At 44.7% G+C, this 21,251-nt stretch overlaps 2 protein-coding genes across 5 annotated transcripts in view; one reads left to right on the top strand and one right to left on the bottom strand.

Annotated features, from left to right (window-relative positions):
- Positions 1 to 986: 986 nt before the first annotated feature.
- Positions 987 to 2,219, bottom strand: LOC114497911 (hemoglobin subunit zeta). Its single transcript, XM_028513919.2, has 3 exons — positions 2,070 to 2,219; positions 1,336 to 1,540; positions 987 to 1,182 (listed from the first exon to the last, which is right to left on the bottom strand). Exons 1-3 carry the CDS (start codon positions 2,189 to 2,191, stop codon positions 1,054 to 1,056), a joined length of 456 nt encoding a protein of 151 aa, XP_028369720.1. The 5' UTR covers positions 2,192 to 2,219; the 3' UTR covers positions 987 to 1,053.
- Positions 2,220 to 8,925: 6,706 nt separating this feature from the next.
- NPRL3 (NPR3 like, GATOR1 complex subunit) overlaps positions 8,926 to 21,251 on the top strand; it is a 46,025-nt gene continuing 33,699 nt past the window's right edge. The window contains exons 1-2 of one of the 4 annotated variants that reach the window (XM_028514962.2): positions 8,926 to 9,466; positions 19,064 to 19,133. In XM_028514962.2, the coding sequence (XP_028370763.1) occupies positions 9,349 to 9,466; positions 19,064 to 19,133 (188 nt within the window). In that variant the 5' untranslated portion in view covers positions 8,926 to 9,348. The remainder of the gene's footprint in view (positions 9,467 to 19,063; positions 19,134 to 21,251) is intronic. The other 3 variants (XM_028514957.2, XM_036021176.1, XM_028514980.2) reach the window with 3 other exon arrangements.

Below are 21,251 nucleotides of genomic sequence, written 5' to 3' on the forward strand. Positions count from 1 at the left end.
GAATTTTTGCTCATCAGGTAGGTGAGAGCTGGATTTCAGTGAGATTTAATTTTTAGTGTAGTGTTAATTTGCATTTTCCCTTTTGTGCAGGGCAGGAGTGACTTTCTTTTCCTTTTTTTATTGCTGTGAACCGTGACCTGACTACACATCATGTCTGTATCCCCCACTAGAGGGTCAGCTCCACGGCGCAGGGAGTTGTGTTGATCTTAGCTGCTATATTCATCGCCCAGAACAGCAGTTTTCAACCTTTTAAATCTCATGGCACACAGAAACTAATTACTAAAATTCTGCGGCACACCAAAAAATATATTAACTTTTTTTGGCGATCTGACAAAAAAAGGTATACTTTTGATTCATTCACACCGGACAGCTATTGTTGTGCTGTGTGTTGTCACTTTTTTATCTGACAATCTGAGGAAAAGAGGTCAGGGCCGCTGTCTCGCGGCACAGGGGCTGGAAATCGCTGGCTGAGAAAACTGCCTGGGCTTCCTACGTGCCAGGAAATATTTGTTTAATGGAAGCGGCAACGGGCTGCGAAGAATGGTTGGGTGAATGAACGAGTGAATGAGTGAATGAGTGAGTGAATGAATGCCTCCATTACTCCGCTCTTCCTGCTGCGTAAACCAGGAAACAGTAAAAATTCTACATTAGGAAGAAAGAGCAACGCGGTGGGTCCCGGGGAGAGCAGGGCGGGCGGGGGGGGGGGTGTCTCGAGGACTGACTGACCCGAAGTAAAACCCGGGGCCCCTTTTCCGTCACGCGCTCGGATCTCAAGTGCCCCTCATGCCTGAGGCGCTGCCCTCTGCCGTCCGAGAGACCCTGGGGTCAGTGCAGAGGGTTCCCGCAGCCCCCCAGGCGTCCCCAAAGCCCACCCCCGCACTTCTTCCACCCTTCTCCCCGCCCCCCCCCCGCCCCCCAGGCCCCAGTGACCACGCAGGCGCGGTGTACACACTCATTTCTTTATTGGCGCCACACCGGGTAAGAGGGGGCTTGCGGAGGCCCCCAGAGCAGGGGAGGGGTCGCGGCCTTTCTCCCGGGGTCCCTCGCCGGTGCTCAGCGGTACTTCTCGGTCAGGACGCTGGACACGACGGACAGGAACTTGTCCCAGGCGGCGTGGGCGTCGGCCGTGAAGTCCGCGGGGAAGTGCGAGGCCACCGTAACCAGCAGGCAGTGGGACAGGAGCTGCGGGCGGGAGGGCTGCTCAGAGCGCGGGCTGGAGTGCGGCCGGGTGCTCTCTGTGCGGGGACCCAGCCCCTGTCGCGGACACTCCGCGCTCCTCGCGCTGCGGCCCCGCCTCTGCCCTACCCCGCCGGGCCCCCGCGGCCTCGCGCGCACCTTGAAGTTGACCGGGTCCACGCGCAGAATGTAGGCGTGCAGCTCGCTCAGCTTGGACAGGGCGCCGGCGATGTTGTCGATGTTCCTGACGGCGTCGCCCACGGCGGCCGCCACCTTGGAGCCGTGCGCGCGCAGGTGCGCGGAGCCGGGGTGCAGGTCGAAGTGCGGGAAGTAGGTCTTGGTCTGGGGGTAGCTGGCGAAGAGCCTGCAGGGTAAGGGGAGAGTCGGGCGCTGGGGAGGCCAGTACAGCCCTTGGCCTGGGCACAAAATTTAAGCGGTCCTGGAAAATCCAGCAGTCAGAATAAATCATATTTTAACAGAACATTTTAAAACATAACTATTAATGCAAAAAAATTCACTTTGAACTAAACATTAAAGTTTTAAATAAAGACAGAATCGGATCCAGGATAGGGCACTGTCTCACCCTCGTTGCCTTATCTTTCAGTCGTTCGTTCATTCGCTCGTTCTTTCGTTCATTTTTTTCATTCAACAGATGTTCACAGTCACCTAAGTGCTGGGTTTCCTGTGAGAGGCCAAGTCCTAACCTCTCCTCCCCACTCACCTGCTCACTGGCCCCTCACCGCTGCTCTCCACCACTACTGCAACTCCTGGGGCCCTCCCCTCTTTCTCCTCCTCCCTCGGCCCCTCCTCACTGTTCCCTCTTCCTGTCCCCTGCCCTCACTAACCCCACATTGTCACCTACCCGGCTCCATCCCAGCCTGTCTGGCACTCACCTCTCCAGGGCCTCGGTGCCAATGACATCCGCCTGCGCAGAGATCTTGCCCCACATGGACATGATGATGGTCCTCTCGGCCTTGGTCAGAGACATGGCTGTAGCTGAACTGGAGCTGGGCATGTCCAGGACTGACCTCTGTGACGCCCAGTCCCCAGGGTCCACTTATATACACAGAGTCAGGGTGGGGGCCAGCCTGTGGGGGTGGGGGTCTCTTATCAGAGCAAGTGACCACGGGCAGTCAGAGTCCGGTGGGACAGGTGGGTGAGGGGTTATCACCCCGACCACCCTTGTTGAGTCTTAGAGGGGGCGTTGGCCACAGCCTGACCAGAGTCCAGCAGAGATAGGGGCCCAGCCAGCCCAGGAGGTCATGCCTGCATTTGTAGCCCAGTTCTGCACCGTCCTCCTCCAGTTCTGACTAGAGAAACGAGGGAAACCAGAGGAGCGGGGCCCAGAACGCACTCTCATGGAGTTGGAACAAGCCTTGTGCTGCCTGCGCAGCTCCTGGGTGGGATCCTGTGGCCAGCCCACTCTGGCCACACGTCAGTCCCCTCCCCCTTGGCTCTGTGACTTTTGGGTTTCCTCAGAAAGCAATGGTTTTGCCCACCTGGCACCGAGGAAAGGTGTGCTGACGGGGTCTGTCCCTTGAAAAGCTGGGTCATGAAAGAGAATTCTGCTAATATAACCTGCTGTTAGGGAGTGCTCACCATACCATCACTTTATCAATGAGGCAAATATTCCTCTTAATTTTACTTTAACACACAATGAAGTTGATTCTTTTAGCGTGCTGCTCTGTGAATTTCAGTGTGTACAGAGTCATGTAACCCCCACCCAAATCAGGACACTCGCTGGCTCCATCACTCCCCTGGGAAAAGCCCGCCCGCCTCCCTCCCTCCCTCCCTCTCTCTCTCCCTCCCTCCCTCCAGGGCATGCATTCTTCCTCAGTTTGATGTGCCCTCTCCCTGAGTCTGCAGTTGGCCTCCGCTGTCTGAATGCTGTTTTTGGTTGAACAGAAGTTTACCATTTTAATGCGGGCAAAGTTAGCGATTTTTTGGTCCTATTTAAGAATGTTGTACTGTTCTAGTCATAACAGCTAAAAGGTAGGAACCACCCGAATGCCCATCAGTACATGCACAGATAAGTAAGTTATGGTGCACATGAACAAGATCATATTGTTCAACCATAAAAGTGAAGCCGTGACACACGCTGCAGCGTGGATGAACCTTGAAAACGTTATACTAAGTGAGTGAAGTCAGACACGATCACCATGTTTTTCTGTGATTCCGTTTGTGTGAAATGTCCAGAATAGGCAAATGAGTGGAGACAGAAAGTGGGTCAGTGGGCGCCGGGGTCTTGAGGGGATGGGCAGCAATTGCATAGTTGGTACCGGGTTTCCTTTGGGATGATGAGAATGTTCTAGAATTAGATACTGATGATGGCTGCACACTACGGTGAGTACACAAAAGGTTACTGAACTATTTCCTTTAAAATGCTTAATTTTGTGTTGGCAAATTTTTCCTCATTTTTGAAAAACAAGTGAAATAAGCATTGTGCCAAATACTGAGGTGCCGAGAACCGCCCGTGTTACCGTTCTAAGAACCTGACTGCGTTTTGAGTTGGGCCACAGTCCTCCTCGCCCTGATTCCATGTGGTTTCGAGGTGAGCTCTGCTGTCTCATTTTAGCCTGCATTTTATCTAGTGTCCTGGGCACAGTGCCAGACCCTCCTCATGTTGGGTATTTTGTCCTCACAGCTCTCCGTGAGAGAAGTTTTATATTATCATCATTAATGTTGTAAGATAAGGAAATGGAGGCTTGGGAAAGTTATGAAATATACCAAAGTTTCAGCAGAGGAGGGAATGGTCCCAGTAGGAGAGGAGACCTAGGTCTGGGGCGGATCCTTAAGGGGTTGGGCAAGTCTATTCTGTCTCCAGGTCTTGGTTTCCCGTGACACAGGACCCCAAGCCTAAGCTCCAGGACACTGAGACCTACTGGTCTCTGGGCAGAATTCAAAGCCCCAGGCTTGTTCTGAGCTTGTGTAGCTGGAACTGAGCTCAGAGGGGCCCTGATCACTCAGCGGAGACAAGGATTTGCAGACCCTCCCCTGAAAGCAACCCCTGGGTGACCTGGGCAGACCAATTAAGGTTGTGAGCCTTAGTTTCACTGTTTAACGGCTCAGGTGGGGTTAGAACAGCCTCCACCTCACTGTTAGGAAGGATCATGGCACCATGAATTTGGGATTATTCCCGAGTTGCTGTTGTTGGCAAGTGATTTCTCCTGGGCAGGAACATTGCCCCAGAGAAGGTAGAGGTGGGAAAGTGGGTCCAAGATAGGGTCTTCGAGGCCCACCCGGACCTCTGATGGATGGTGGGGGCTGGGTGGGGGTGCTCTGTCAGGTCCAGACTGAGTGGCAGGACTGATAGGGCCTGGCCCTGTCTAGGGGGCCTAGGCTGGGAGGAAGGGTCAGGAGTTTCAGATTCAAAGCATCTACTTATCTTCAAAACAGTACATTAGAAAAGAGTTATCTAAATTTAAAATGAGGACCTAGAGGTGTGGGGTGTTTGAGGACGTGCCCTGTGTGGAGAGGAGGTTGGCCCTGGGCGCATCGTTGTCCAGGAGACAGTGTGAGGGCTTCGTGTAAGGCTACACTTTAGAGACCATTTGCTCTCAGTCCTGTTCCTGGTGGGGAACCTCGGGCCCAAAGCCCACCTTGGCTAGCCGACCTTGGAGCCCCCCTGGCTGCCAGCACCAGGCTGGACTGGCCAGGGAGTGTCAGGAGCTCCGATTTCTGTAACAGCCCAGTGAAGGTGACAAGTGTAGACACCGAGGTGCTGCTGGCAAGGGTGCAGTGGGATTCGGGCCTCTGCTTGCTCCAGCCCAGCCCTGTGTGTTCCTGCACCTAAGTCCTCCGAGGGCAGCCTGGGAAGGAATGTGATGAGAACCTCTGTGTGCCGGGATCATGGTGGTCTCCTTTCATGATCCCGTGTGTGTGTTCCAGTGTGTGTTATGATGCTAGCATAATGCACAGGGGTTACTGGGGACAGTGGGTTCCTCCAAGTCTGGGTCTTTCCGCAGCTCAGAGACAGCATCCCCAAGTCCCTGGACACCAGCCCTGCTCCTCCAGGTTCTCAGGCCGCGGGACTGTCTGATTGAGTAGCAGCATGGTCCAGGGAAGTTGGAGTAAGGAGGCCAGAGGCAGAGTCCTGTCCTTATGTCTGGGCACCCACAGACTCCTGGTCACCTTGCGGGGACACCACTGTTACTACAGCTAGTCACTCCTCCAGACAGTGGGTTCCCCCTTCCCCATCGGCCCAGCTCTCCCAGCCTCACTTCCCTCTTCTGTGCCCTCATTTTCATTCCAGGGACACTCCTGGGAACTGTGAGGGAACTCAGAAAGCTTTTGCTTGTATATAATATCAAAACATACAAGACTGGAAAAAAGGCTTGCAGAATCTGTAACAGAAGGTCAGAATCGTGAAGTGAGTATGTCCAAACCATCAAAGAACAAACAGCCCATAAGGAAAACAAGAAGGCAATTCCCAGACATTGGCAAGTAATCAAGTGATACCATTCTCCACCTCAGTAATCAAAGAAATGAAACAGAATAAGATACTATTTTCCTTTTTGGGAATTTTAGAAAAAAATATCTGAGGTATTTCAAATGCACTTACCCTTCACCCTGGCAGGTTCAACCTATGAATCAGCTTTGTAAAATACACGTTTGTGTCAGCTTCAGTGCAAGGGATTACTTCAGCAATCCTTTAGTGAAGTGGCTACAGTGTCATGCTTTTCAAGTGGTTGGGGAAGATTTGGAAACAGCCAGTCACCTCCTGGAGAAGACTGGGGTGCGGTGGGTGTGATGATTTATTTTTATTATTTTTATTATTTTGTTCTCACCCAAGGACACTTTTTCATTGCTTTTAGAGACAGAGGAAGGAAGACAGAAAGGGAAAGAGAAACATCAATGGAAGAGAGAGAGAGAAACATCAATTGGTTACCTCCCATATACGCTGGACCAGGGATCAAACCTGAAACCTAGGCATGTACCCTGACCAGGGATAGAACCTGCAACCTTCTGGTTATGGGATGATGCTCCAACTAAGTGAGCCAGCCAGGGCTGATTTTTCAGACCTTTTATTTATTTATTTTATTTATTATTTTTTAAACATTTTATTTATTTATTTTTAGAGATGGAAGGGAGGGAGAAAGAGAGAGAGAGAAACATCAATGTGCGGTTGCTGGGGGCCATGGCCTGCAACGCAGGTATGTGCCCTGACTGGGAATCGAACCTGCGACACTTTGGTTCGCAGTCCGAGCTCAATTCACTGAGCTATGCCAGCCAGGTAGACCTTTTATTTTTTTAAAAACGATTTTAATTTATTTTTAGAGAGAGAGGAAGGGAAGGAGAAAGAAAGAGAGAGAAACATCAATGTGTGGTTGCCTCTGGTGAGCTCCCCACTGGGGACCTGGCCTGCAATGCAGGCATGTGCCCCGACTGGGAATTTAACCAGTGACTCTTTGGTTTGCAGTCCAGTACTCAATCCACTGAGCCATACCAGCCAGGGAGCTTTTTTGATCTTTTAAAAATAGCTGTATTGAGATATAATTTGCACCCATTTAAAGTGTACAATTCAATTTTTTTTTTCTGCATCTACTGTGAGGGTGAAGACCATTCTCAGCAATCAGACTGTTGACATTCCAGGAAATAGCGACATTGCTGTGAAGGGGTGCACAATTATTATGAAGGGCCCTAGAAACACCCTGTGGAGGGAATTCAAATATGTCAGTGTAGAACTCAGCCTGCTTGGAAAGAAAAAAAAGGGACTGGGCTGACAAATAGTGGGGAGATAGAAAAGAATGGCCACTGTTCGCACTGTCTGCAGTCCCACACAGAACAGGGTCAAGGCTATAACACTGGGCTTCCGTTACAGAATAGGTCTGTGCATGCTCACTCCCCATCTACGTCGTAACTCAGGAGAATGGCACTCTTGTTGAAATCAGAATTTTCTTGGGCATAAAATACATCTGCAGAGTATCTGGATGAGTTCAGGGGTGGCTCATTCAGTTATCTCAAGCCCAGAAAGACTGGTTAATTCTGGAAGGAAATGACATTGAATTGAAAATTATCAAATTTAGCTGCTTTGTTCAGCAAGCCACAACAGTTAAAAACAAGGATATCAGAAACATTTTGGATGGTGTCTACATTTCTGAAAAAGGAGCAATTCATCAGGCTGATGAATACAATGCAAGTTGTCCAGCTATAGTAACAGCAAGACATCAGATGATTCCTCTTTACTTGCTATATTTTACTTTCATTTTCTAAGAGATTTTATTTACTTTTAGAGAGAGGAGAAGGGAGGGAGAAAGAGAGGAAGAGAAACATCTATGTGATGCCCGCAACTAGGAACCAGGCCTGCAACCCAGGCATGTGACCTGGCTGGGAATCCACATGACAGCTCTTCCGTTCCCAGGCCAGTGCTCAATCCACTGAGCCACACCAGCCAGGGCTTACTTGTGATATTTTAAATACGCAGCAAAAGCCGTGTATTGATTTGGGGGGTGGGGAGTAGGCAATTAAGTGGCTTTAGTATATTCATAGAGTTGTGCAACCATTACCACAAACATTTATCACCCCTGAAGAAACCCCATAGCAGTCACATACCTCCAATTGCACCAGCCCTAGACAACCTAATTTGTTTTCTGTCTCTATGGATTTGCCTATTCTGGACATTTATAAAAATGAGATCATACACTATGCATTTTTCAAAGTTCATTCATGTGTCAGCACTTCATTCCTTTTTATGATTGAACACTATTTCTTTGCATGGATTATACCAAATGCTATTCACCCTCTCATCAATTGTTAGACATTCAGCTTGTTTGCACTTTTCGGCTATTATGAATAATGTTGCTATGAACATGCAAGTTTGTGTGTGGAATTACATTTTCATTTCTCTGTGCATATACCTAGGGATGGAATAGTTTGGTTGTTTGAGAACTCTTTATTTAACCTTTTGAGAAACTGCCAGGCTATTTTCCACAGCAGCCGCACCATTTTACGTACCTCCACCCCTGCAGTGTGTAAAGATTCCAATTTCTCCACCTCCTTGTCACTTTGCCCTTTTGTCACTTCCACCAGCTTGTTATTTTGTCTTTTTGATTATAGCCATCCTAGTGGGGGAGATGTGGTATCTCTTTTTGGTTTTGATTTGCAGTACCCTAATGAATAATGATATTGAGCATCTTTTCCAATGTTTATTGGCGATTTGTCTATATCCCTTGGAGAAATATCAACTCACTTCCCTTACATATTTTTAATTGGTTACTTGCCTTTTTATTGTTGAGTTGTAAGAGTTTAAAAAATTAATCTGGATACAATCCCTCATCAGATATATGAATTTGTAAATATTTTCTCCTCTTCTGTAGGCTATTTTTTACTTTCTTGGTGGTGTCCTTTGAAACACAAAAGTGTTTATTTGATAAAGTCCAGTTAAGTTTTACTTTAGTTACTTGTGCATTTGATGTTATTTCTAAGTAATCATTGCCCAGTCCAATGTCACGAATATACCCCCATGTTTGTTTGTTTTTGTAAGAATTTTTATAAGTGTTAGCTCTTATATTTAGCTCTGTGATCCACAGAAGTGAATTTTAAAAACTTTTTTTTAGTACTTTGTAAGTGTGGACGTTCCGCCCAAAGCAACCGTTACTTTTACAATGAAGAACGTAACTTTTACAGTCAGCTGCCTGCAACCCGAAGGCTGACGCGGGCCCCGTTTCCAGTCACGCTGAGGGGCGGTTCCTCTCGCCTCCCGCCGGAAGCGGGCCGTTCCACGCGCAGGCGCAGATGCCCAGCGAGAGCCCGGGGCCTGCGCACTCGGCCGCTCGCGAGCACCGCCGCTCGCGCCCGTGCAAGCTTCCCGGCCTGCGTGCACGCACTCTCTGCTCTTCTGCTTGGCCTGTGGCGCAAATCTTGCGGGTCGGGTTGGATGTGCTAGGTGGTGCGCAGGTTTGGTGACTGTGGCGCTGGCTTCCCCTCGGCTTGGCTCTCAGTAGGGGCGTTTCCGTGGCCTCGGTCGCGTCCCTGTCAGGTCCCCTTTCCCCTCCCGCCCCACCACACCGGAGCGCGTCTTCCTTAAGCTCTGCCACTTACCCGGTCCCGGGCTCCTCGGAGCTCTCCAACATCACACCCCCGTCCAGTCGTCCTCAGGCCCGCCCCAGTCCTCGGCGTGTCTTCCTAAGGCAGCCCTTCACCCCCGGCCCGCTCCCGCGGCCCCACTATAGGATGGGGGACAACACCAGCCCTATCAGCGTGATCCTGGTGAGCTCGGGGAGCAGGGGCAATAAACTGCTATTCAGGTACCCCTTCCAGAGAAGCCAGGAGCACCCGGCGTCTCAGGCAAGTAAGTGAGCGCTGGGAGCGGGACTGGCGCTTCCGAGTGTGAGCCTGGAGGCTGGGCCAGAGCAGCCAGCCGCAGGGGCTCCTGCTTCACCGCCTCCCATGTTTGAATTAAAGACCTATATTTATTTATTTTTTTCTCTTCCTGATCATACAGTCGCTGCCTGCTGTTTATAGAGTACTATTTGAAACGTATAGAAAAGTAAAAAGCAGTAGAAAAAGCACTTATAATTCGACAGGCCAAAGCCACTATTGCTAACATTTCATCCATGTTTGCAGCCTTTTGAAAAAATACATAAGCACTGCGTGTGTTAACCTAACAGTGGAAGGCCAAAGTAAGAGGCAACAAGCACTTATTTAAGATCAGTAAGAATAGCTCTTTGGGATGTCCCAAATAGGGTTCTGATTGAGAGACAAAGGCCCTGGGTGTTTATGAGAAAAGGAAGGGGAACAATTTATATCACTGAAAGGAAGGCAATTCTATTGGTCAGATAACGTAGTGATGTTAATTCTAAGCAATGTTTTTGATTTTCAGTCCAGTAGTCTTCGATCGGGTAGTCATAGTCCCTGCTTGCTTTGGGGCACAAGGCTGCTTAAGTTGGTGCAGAGGTTATTTTACCCTGTTTTAACATGTCAACGGTTTGAGGCAAAAGACATGGAAAGACGTTCCTCTGGGATGGCAGCTCCAGCTCCATTTTAAAATGCCTCCATTTATTGTTATTTTTTGACATATTAATGTATTCAGCTTGGGAAAAATATGAAATTAAAGACCCATCTGCAGTTTCCTTTGACTGCCTACCCTCAGGTGCACTCCTCTGTTTCAGGGATGACTGCTTACTGCTTTAGTAATCGTCCCTCCTCTGCATGGAAATCTGTGTAAATGCAAGCACATGCACGCATTATTTTACTTTTTTTCTAAGCTCAAGTGAACACACTGTATGTACTGTTCTGCTGTATTGTTTTCATTTTCACTTCACAACTTGGAGGTAGTTTCAGAGTTATGATCAGAATCATAGGATAAACATACTATGATTTATTTATCCAGTCTTCTGTTGATGGGTATTTGTTTCCAGTCATTTGCTACTATGATCAGTGAAAGTGTCCTTTCCGTATACATTATCATTTTGCTGGATAAAGGGTTAATTCCCAGAAGTGGGATGGTTGGATCTAAGGGATAATGAGCATATTTATTCGTTCTTTTTTTTTTTTTGCTTTTTATAAATCTTTTAAAAAATATTTATTTATTTTTAGAGATGGGAAGGGAGGGAGAAAGAGAAACATCAATGTGTGGTTGTCTCTCATGTGGCCCCCACTGGGGAACTTGGCCCCCAACCCAGGCATGTGCCCTGACTGGAAATCAAACCTGCGATGCTTTGGCTCACAGCCTGTGCTCAATCCACTGAGCTACACCAGCCAGGCTCTTTTTGCTTTTTTTTTTTTTTTAAGATTTTATTTATTTATTTTTAGAGAAGGAAGGGAGGGAGAGAGAGAGAGAAACATCAATGTGAAGTTGCTGGGGGCCGTGGCCTGCAACCCAGGCATGTGCCCTGACTGGGAATCGAACTTGCGACACTTTGGTTTGCAGCCCGCACTCAATCCACTGAGCTACGCCAGCCAGGGCTCTTTTTGCTTTTTTAAAAATTAGTTTCAGGTGTACAACAAAATGGTTAGATATTTGTATAATTTATCAAGTGACCCCTCTGATAAGTCTGGCACCATACCTAATTATTACAGTATTATTGTTATTTAAAAAAATTTTTAGAGAGAGGGGAAGAGAGGGAGAAAGGGAGAGAAACATGGATGTGAGAGAGAAACATTGAAGAATTTCGTCCTGTATGCACCCCAGCCAGGGACCAAACCTGCAACCTAGGCCTGTGCCCTGACTAGGAATCCAACTGGTGACCTTTTGTTTTGTGGGATGATGGTCAACCAACTGAGCCACACTGGTCAGGGCTACAGTATTATTGACTGTAGTCCCTATGCTGTACTTTACATCCCCATGACTGTTTGTAACTGCCAATTTTACAGCTTAATCCCGTTACCTTTCTCATCCAGCTCCCCAGCCTCTTCCCATCTGGCAGTCATCAGTTCTCTGTATTTATGAGTCTGTTTCTGTTTTGTTTATTTTGTTCTTTGGATTCCACATATATGTTAAATCATATATTTGTTTTTCTCTGACTTATTTCACTTACCGTAATACCTTCTAGGTCCATTCATGTGGTCACAAATGGTAAGATTTTGTTCTTGTCTATGGCTGAGTAATATTCCATTGTATATATGCATATATTCATCCAATCATGTATTGATGAGCACTTAGGTTTCTTTTATATCTTGGCTATTGTAAATAATGCTGCATATATTTTTTTTAATTAGTGCTTTGGATTTCTTTGGATAAATACCCAGAAGTGGAATTGCTGGGTCATAAGGTAGTTCTGTATTTAATTTTTTGAGGAAACTTTACACTATTTTCCACAGTGGCTGCACCAATTTGCATTCCCACCAACAGTTCGTGAGGGTACCCTTTCCTCCACATTCTCACCACCGCTTGTTTTTAGATTTATTGATGGTAGCCATTCTGACAGGTGTGAGGTAATGTCTTATTGTGTTACTTAATTGACATTACTTTGATACTTTCATATGTCTAATCTGTATGTTTCTTTGGAGAAATGCCTATTCAGGTCTTCTGCCCATTTCTTAATTGGATTGTTTGTTTTTCTGGTGTTAAATTACATGAATTCTTTATAAAATTTTTGATATTAACCCTTTAGCGGATGTACCATGGGCAAATACCTGCTCCCAAATGATAGGTTGTCTTTGCATTTTGTTATGGTTTCATTTTCAGTGCAGAACTTTTTAATTTGATGTGTCCCATTTATTTATTTTTTTCCCTTGCCTGAGGAAATATATTTTTAAAAATATTACTGAGAGCAGTGTGAAAGAGTTTGCTGCCTATGTTTTCTTCTAGGAGTTTAATGGTTTGGGGTCTTACATTTAAGTCTTCAACCTATTTTGAGTTTATTTTTGTATATGGTATAGGAAGGTGACCTAGTGTCTTTTTTTTTTTTTTTTGGTATGTATTTGTCCACTTTCCCAATGTCATTTATTGAAGAGACTGTTTTTACCCCATTGTATGTTCTTGCCTCCTTTATCATGGAATAATTGACCACATAAGGGTGAGTTTATTTCTGGGCTCTCTGCTTTATTCCATTGATCTATGTGTCTGTTTTTATTTGAGTACCATGCTGTTTTGATGACTGTAGCCTTGTAATATAGTTTGAAATCAGGTGGTATGATACCTCCAAGCTTGTTCGCCTTTCTCAAGATTGCTGTGGCTATTTGGGGTCTTTTGTGGTTTCATATAAATTCTAGGATTATTTGTTCTATTTCTGTGAAAAATGCCATTGGTATTTTGATATGGATTGCATTAAATTTACAGATTGCTTTGGGTAGTGTGAGCATTTTAATTATGTTAATTCTTTCTATCCATGAGCATAGTATATGCTTCCATTTATTTGTATCATTTTTAATTTCTGTCTTCAGTGTCTTATAATTTTTCCAAGTCTTTTACTTCCTTGGTTAAATTTATTCCTAGGTATTTAATTTTTTTGATGTAGTTATTGTAAATGGGATTGTTTTTAAATTTATGTTTCTGGTAGTTCATTATTGGTGTATAAAAATGCAACCTATTGCTGAATATTAATTTGTATCCTGTTTTTCTAAATTCATTTATCAGTTCTAAGAGTTTTTGGTGGAATCTTTAGGGTTCTGCATATATGGCACCATGCCATTTATAAATAATGAGTTTTATTTCTTTTAAACTTGGATGTTTTCTATTTCTTTTTCTCGTCTGATTGCTGTGGCCAGAACTTCCAATATTATGGAAATAAAAGTGGTGAAAGTGGACATCTTTGTCTTGTTTATAATCTTAAGGAAACACTTTTACCTTTGCCCCATTCAGTATAATGTTAGCTGTGGGTTTGTCATATATGGACTTGCTATGTTGAGGTATGTTCCTTGTATTTCCACTTTGCTGAGGACTTTTGTCATAAGTGGATGCTTGCTTTTGTCAGATTCTTTTTCTGCATCTATCGATATGATCATATGAGTTTCATGCTTCATTTTGTTTATGTGTTCTATCACATTAATTGATTTCTGAATATTGAACCAAGCTTGCATCCTAGGAATGAGTCCCGTTTGATCAGGGTGTATGGTCTTTTTAATGGATGGCTGAATTCACTTTGTTAGTATTTTTTTAGGAGTTTTTCGTCTATGTCCATCAGGGATATTGGCCTATAATTTTCTTTCTTTGTAATGTCTTTGTGTGGTTTTGAATTCAGGGTAATGCTGGCCTCAGAGTGAACTTGGGCCCTTTTTTCTTGAAATTTTTTGAATGATGTTTGAGAAGGATATGTGTTAATTCTTCTTTGAATGTTTGGTAAATTCACCTGTGAAGCCACCTGGTCCAGGACTTTTGTTTCTTGGGAGTATTTTGATTTCTGATCTGATTTCATTAGTAGTAATTGTTCTGTTCAGATTTTCTGTTTCTTCTTGATTTAATATTGGAAAATTGTATGTTTCTAGGAATTTTTCCATTTCTTACAGATTGTCCAGTTTGTTGGCATATAATTATTTGTAGTATATTCTTTTTTTAAAAAAAACATTTTATTTATTTATTTTTAGAGAGGGAAGGGAGAGAGAGAAGGAGAGGGAGAGGGAGAGGGAGAGACATCAATGTGCGGTTGCTGGGGGTCATGGCCTGCAACCTAGGTATGTGCCCTGACTGGGAATTGAACCTGCGATGCCTGGTTCGCAGCCTGCGCTCAGTCCACTGAGCTACGCCAACCAGGGCTTGTAGTATATTCTTATAATCTTGCATATTTCTATGGTGTCAGTTGTCACTTTTCTTTCACTTGTAATTTTATTTAATTGGGTTCTTCCTCTTTTTTTCTTGATGAGTATGCTAAAGGTTTATTAATTTTTTTAAGGAACCAGCTTTTGATTTCATTGATGTTTTTGTATTTTTTAGACTATATTTTGTTTATTGCCACTCTGATCTTTATTGTTTCCTTAATTCTACTCACTCTGGGCTTTGTGTGTAGTTCCTGTAGGTATAAGATCAGATTGTTTATTTGAGATTTTTTCGTGTTTCCTGAGGTAGGCCTATATTGCTATGAATTTTCCCCCTTAAGACTGCTTTTGCTGTATTCCATAGATTTTGGGTTGTTATGTTTTCATTTTCATTTGTCTCAGAGTATCTTTTGATTTCTAACTTTTTTGAAAAAGATTTTATTTATTTTTATTGAGAGAGGAAAGGAGGGAGAGAAACATGAGTGCGTGAAATATACATGGATCTGTTGCCTGTCACACACCCCCAACTGGAGACCTGGCCTACAACCCAGACATGTCCCCTGACTGGGAATTGAACCTGTGACTTTGTGGTTCTCAGGCTGGTGCTCAATCCACTGAGCCACACCAAACAGAGCTGATTTTTCCCTTGATTTCATTGTTAACCCATTCATTGTTTAGTAGTATGTTATTTAGCCTCCATGTGTTTGTATGTGTTTTTTTTTCTTGTAATTGATTTCTAGTTTCATACCATTGTGATTGGAGAAGATCCTTGATATGATTTTACTCTTCTTAAATTCCTTGAGACTTGTTTTGTGGCATGACATGTGGTCTGTCCTGGAAGATGTTCCATGTTCACTTGAAATGAATGTATACTCTGTGGCTTTGAGGTGAGGTGTTCTCAAAATATCAATTAAGTCCTCCTGGTCTAATGTGTTGTTTAAGGCTGCTGTTTCCTTGTTGATTTTCTGTCTGGAAGATCTATTCATTGATGTCAGTGGGGCATTCGAGTCCTATTTTATGACTATTACTATTGATCTCTTTCTTTATGTCTGGTAATGTTTGCTTTATGTTGGTTGCTTAAATGTAAACAGGGGTTATATCCTCTTGTTGGGTTAATCCCTTTATCATTATGAAATGTTTTTCATTGTCTGTTATTATAGCCTTTGTTTTATTTATTTATTTATTTAAAAAAACCATTTTATTTATTTATTTTTTAAAAATATTTTATTTATTTATTTTTTAGAGAGGGAAGGGAGGGAGATAGAGAGAGAGAGAGAGAGAAACATCAATGTGCGGTTGCTGGGGGTTATGGCCTGCAACCCGGGAATGTACCCTGGCTGGGAATCGAACCTGGGACACTTTGGTTCCCAGCCCGCGCTCAATCCACTGAGCTACGCCAGCCAGGGCTTGTTGTATTCTTTTTAAATTAAAAAAAATTATTTATTTATTCTTAGAGAGAGGAGAAGTGAGGGATAAAGACAGGGATAGAAACATTGATGTTCAAGAGAAATGTTTGCCTCTCACACACCCCCAACCAGGAACCTGGTCTGCAACCCAGGCCTGTGCTCTGACTGGGAATGGAACTAGTGACCTTTCTGTTTTCAGGATGATGCCCAACTCACTTAACCACTCCAGTCAGGGCAGCCTTTGTTTTAAAGTTTATTTTGTCTGGTAAAAGTATTGCTACCCCAGCTTTTTTTCTTTGTTTCCATTTACATGAAATTCCTTTTTCCCTCTCTTTACTTTTAGTCTGTGTTTGTCTATAGATTTGAAGTAGCTCTTGTAGACAGCGTACATATGGGTCTTGTTTTCTTATTCATTCAGCTACCCTGTCATTTGTTTAGAGCTTTTAATCCATTCATATTTAAAGTGATGGGTGCTTAGTTGTTGTCATTTTATTAATCATATCTGTGTGATCTCCCCTTCCCTTTCTTCTTCTTAGCTTTTTCTTGTCTGGGAGAACATAGTTATTTTTAATAGATTGGATTTTTCTTTGTTAAAGAGATAGGTGAAAAATTATCTGGCCCTGACCAGTGTGGCTCAGTTGTTTGAGTATCATCCTGCAAAGCAAAATGTTGCCGGTTTGATTAAAAATGTCAGGGCACACACCTGGGTTGTGGGCCTGATTTCTGGTTGGGGCATGAGCAAGAGACAACCCATCAATGTTTCTCTCCCTCTCTTTCTCCTTCCCTTCCTCTGTTTCTAAAAATAAATAAGATCTTTTAAAAAATTGTGTCTTCCCTGACTGGTGTAGTTCTCTGGGTTGGGCGTCCTCCAGCAGACCAAAAGGTCACTGGTTTGATTCCCCATCAGGGCACATGCCTAGGCTGTGGTCCAGGTCCCTGGTTGGGGGCGTGTGAGAGGCAGTGGATCGATGTTTTTCTCGCACATCAATGTTTCTCTCCCTCGCTTCCCCTCTCTATAAAAATAAATAAATAAAATCTTTAAAAAAATTTATCTGGAAGTAGTTTTACTGTGCCTTTGTCTAGAATTGAGAGTGAGCATGTTTCCCTATTTTCAGAGCCATTCGTATTTCCTTTTCAGTGAACGACCTGTTATAATTCCTTCTTTAGTGAATGACCTTTGCCTAATTTCTTCTTGGGTTGTTTGATTTTTTTTATCTTATATATTTGAAGGAGTCCTTTGCTAAGGATAAAAATAGGCCTTTGTCTGTGACAAAGCTGTGCATACTTAGCCAGTTTGCTTGCATGGAATTCTTGCCACATAGAGTTTTGATTTTTATGGAGTCAAGATTTTAATCTGTTCTTTTGTGGTTTCTAAGTTTGTTATACACAGATGGGCCTCTCCTTCCCAGGATTATTAACAATAGTCTCATATTTTTCTGTCAAACGTTTGTTGTCTTGTTTTTAAACATGTTTATCTTGGTGTAAGGTGAAGGCTCCTACCAGGAGGTGTTCCTTTGGGGCACTTGCTGAGAGCTATGTGTGCGCACCTCCTTTTTGCCTGCTGGAGCCCTGCGGGGCTGACACTGTGGCGGGTGAGGAAGGACGTGGGGACATGGGTCATCATAGCTGGGGAGTGTTGGATTCAGAGGCCAGTGTAATTTTCTCTTTCATATGACTACCTAGTCCCAACATCATTTCATAGAATAATTCACCTTGCTTTCACTGATTGGTTCTGCCACCTTTTCACATACTAAACTCACCTGTTTATTTGAGTTCATTTTTTATCTTTCTTCTCTCTACCAGTAATCTATGTTTGTGTGTGGATTCCACACTGATGAATTATTGTAACTTTATACTGTGTTATGTACCATCAGGATTAGTCACTATTGTTACTTTTATTTTTCAGCATTGTAAGGAAGTTCTTGCTTACTTTTTCCTGTAAATGTTAGTATTGACTGTGTTAGACCCCGCTCTCAAGGCTTTGATGTAGTTTTGGAGGTCATTTTAAACATGCTGATTAATGGGGAAGAAAGGGTATCTTTATCTTCCCATTCGGAATCTTCCCATTCGGAATCTTCCCATTCAGGAATATAGTATGTTTTTTATTCATTCTTATCTGCTTTATTGGCATTTCTGTTTTCTTCATGGGCCTCTTGTGCATGATGAAGCTGCTCTTGACGAACATGTCAGGTTCATCCTTAGGTCTGGTAAAGTATTCTCATTTGTGCATATGAAGGATACTACTGGTATGTGGGCATTTAAAAATTCTTTGTTTTGCCCTGGCTGATGTGGCTTACTGTATTGAGCACTGGCCTGGGAACCTAAAGGTTGCAAGTTCAGTTCCCAGTCAGGGCACATGCCTGGGTTGCAGGCCAGGTCCCCAGTAGGGGGCACACGAGAGGCAACCATGCATTGATGTTTCTCTCTCTCCCTTCCTTCCCCTCTCTCTAAAAATAAGTAAAATCTTTAAAAAATTTTTTTTAAATAAAAATTCTTTGTTTTATCTGTGCTTTTTCTAACCTAGTTGACATCATACACTAAAAGGATGTGTGTGTATCTGTGTGTGTGTGTGTGTGTGTGTGTATTTTTTCTAGCTTAATAGTAGCAAAAGCATTTCCTATGTTACCATAACTTATTGGAAGCCACATTTTTTTGAAAAGTATTTTATTATGGTTAAAAAAAATATAAAATTTGCCATTTTAATGAATTTTTTATATCCTCGTTTGAGGATATATCCATTGATTTTAAAGAGGGGGGAAGGGAGAAGGGGAGAGAGAGAGGGAGAGAGAAACATCCATCGGTTGCCTCCTGTACGTGTCCTGACTGGGGATTGAACCTGCATCCTTCTGGTGTATGGAGTGATGTTCCAACCAGCTGAGCCACCTGGCCAGCGTGCCATTTTAACCATTTTTAAATGTACAGTTGGGTGGCATTAATCATATTCACCATAATTAATTTACCATGTTATATAATTAGGACCATTTCCAAAAATTTTAAAGACCCCAAACTGAAGTTTGTAACCAGGCAGTTGACTTCCCCATTTCTCCTGCCCTCAGCCTGTGGTCACCTTTAATCTACTTTCTGTCTCTGAATTTGCCTTCTGTAGATATTTTATATTAGTGCAATATTGGTCCTTTTGTGTCCAGTTTCTTTTTCTTAGCATAGTGTTTGTAAGTTCGTCTATGTAGTAGCCTGTGTCAGAGCTTTGTTCTTATTTATGGCGGATTAATAGTCCATCGTGTGTATATACCTCACTTTAAAGCCAGCACTTTTACTGATTCCGCAGTCCTCTGTATGTGGATGGACCCTGGTTTCTTAGCTGTTGTTTCCTTTTTGCTCTCACTCAGATAAGCCCCGTAGCAGATACGCTGTGAACAACACCAGGGACAATGCCGAGGATCAGGATGGGGACTCCAGGTAAGGCCTCCGACGTCACTGTGGTGGCGCCGGTCCTGCCCCAGGCCTGGGCAAGGCCCTGCCTCCTGTGGGCCTGGACATTTCCCCTGAGAAGCCTGGTGGTCTCTTTTTCTCATTTGGTGGGCGTTTTGGGTAGTGCAGGGCTGGGGTGGCTTTGCCAGTCTCTGGCTTGCTGCATCATTCGGCCATGTGTTCCAGCTGTGGGCTTCGTGGTTGGTAAAGAAGGCTGGAGAACGTCTGAGGCCATGTTTCTGTAGGACGTTTACCTCCTATGTATGAGAGGAACATGGAGGACAGCAGACCCCAGCGCTGTCTTCATACCTTACTCCTCAAGCGGGTGCCCAGAGGTTAGATGTAGGTGCTTGGATACGGTACAGCCTGTCCAGGTGGGGATACGGGCTGAGAGTGGGGCTGATCTGACCCTTGCTCGTTTGCAGTGCAGATGAAAAGTGGATCTTGTTCCTTTCTGTGTATGCCCCCCCGTTCATTCTCTGTGGGAAGGGGTGTCATGCAAACATGAGAAATGACCACTTCTGCCTTCTTATATTTATTTTAAAGCTTAGTAAATGGTAACACAGGCCCAGGTGAGGGAGGAAAAATTGTAAATTGGTTCCCCTAACATAGCTGGGGTGTTTGTGAGCGAAAGGACTTAGCCTCTGCAGTTCGTGGGAAAGTGTCTGAACTCCCCACACTGGGCCTTTGCCGTACATGCTGCCCGTGCAGCCTCCCTCAGACCTCTGACAGGGCACCGCAGCTGCCACAGTGTTGTGCAGTTCCAAGGGTGTGGTTTTTATTTTTGTGTGTGTGAGCATGTCAGGGGCCTCCAAAATGACCAGTGACAGTCTCTGAAGGAGTGGACTTTGGAAGAGGGACCAGCAGGAGGGGGATAGGGTGTGGGAGAGTGTTGGACATTCCATCTGTATGGTCCTTCTGTATGACGTTGAGGCCTGTGGTTGTCTTGTCCTTTAAAGTTGGAATTTGAACAAACTCTTATTACAGGCACACAGAAAACTTTCTGCCCTTGCACACAGGTGGGTGCATTTTGTCCTCTCACTGTGCCACAGACTACTTTAGAGCAGGGCTGGCCAGCTGCCTGCTGTTCTTCTCTCAGGCTCCACGGCTGTGAGGTGCAGGTGCAGGCGCAGGCTGAGGACGTGAAGACTCAGAAAGAGCTCTTGGTCTGTGTAGAGGGCCAGGAGCACAAAATTCCTGCAGCTAATTCCAGGAGCTTACAATACAAGGTAATGTCTTTTGGTGATGTTAGCATGTGACAGCATCTGCTGATCCCACTCCCCACACATTCAGAGATACATGGGCCCCTTAGGGCCCCAGCTTTATTTTGTCACATAGGCCTTCCCAGCTGCTGCTCTGCCCCTGGCACCTGGGGGAGTCCTGTCACATCTGAGGCATCCTCCTGGCGTCCTGCCAGGATGGCAGGGTGCCTCATACCCGTTCCCTGTTTTCCTTCGTTGTTCTCAGAGGCGCTCTTCTTCTGGAACCAGTGGAATGTTCCCGCTCTTCAGTTCGCCAGACTGAAGCAGGGTTATAGTCCATGTGGGTGATTGCCGAATGTGGCAGTGGCCCACCTTAGAGAGCTGAGGGCACAGAGCTGTGCTGCCCAGGGTCACAGTCTCTGGCCACTGTGGCCATTTAAGTAGAAATGAACTGAAATTAAATGAAATGGAAAGTTTATTTCCTCAGTTGCACTCACCACATTTCAGGTGCTCAGTGGCTAGTATATTGAATGGTGTAGATTTGGATTATTTCTGTCACTGTAGAAAGTTCTGTTGGACAGCACTGGCTTAGAGAGTAGGCTGGTTTTATACGGTGTGTCATTGAGATGATGTGTTTCAGGGTATAAAAATTAACTGTCACTTTTTAAAAGGTTACTAGGATTCAGAAGGGAGAGAAGAAAGTAGATACTGTCTGTTGTCTCTAAGGCTTGGAATTCAAGGCTTCCTTGTTGGGCATTAGGGCCCAGGTTGTCATGCCTGATTCCGTCTCTGGGTAGTCACCTGCCCTGGCAGAGACAAAGCCATGAGGAGAGGTGTGCGAGGAAGCCTGGTTTTCATCAGAAAGGCTGTTGTGGGCACGCTCCGTCTGGATGTGGAAGGCCAT

The sequence above is a fragment of the Phyllostomus discolor genome, chromosome 3, assembly GCF_004126475.2.
Source record: "Phyllostomus discolor isolate MPI-MPIP mPhyDis1 chromosome 3, mPhyDis1.pri.v3, whole genome shotgun sequence".
Classification (NCBI taxonomy): Eukaryota; Metazoa; Chordata; class Mammalia; order Chiroptera; family Phyllostomidae; genus Phyllostomus; species Phyllostomus discolor.

Bases quoted from the DNA above. Each gene is read 5' to 3' on its own strand.
- LOC114497911 (XM_028513919.2), bottom strand. From the start codon at position 2,191: ATGCCCAGCTCCAGTTCAGCTACAGCCATGTCTCTGACCAAGGCCGAG. The intron at 1,541-2,069 runs GTGAGTGCCAGA...CTTACCCTGCAG, and splicing joins GGCACCGAGGCCCTGGAGAG to GCTCTTCGCCAGCTACCCCC. The intron at 1,183-1,335 runs GTGCGCGCGAGG...TCCCGCCCGCAG, and splicing joins TGGACCCGGTCAACTTCAAG to CTCCTGTCCCACTGCCTGCT.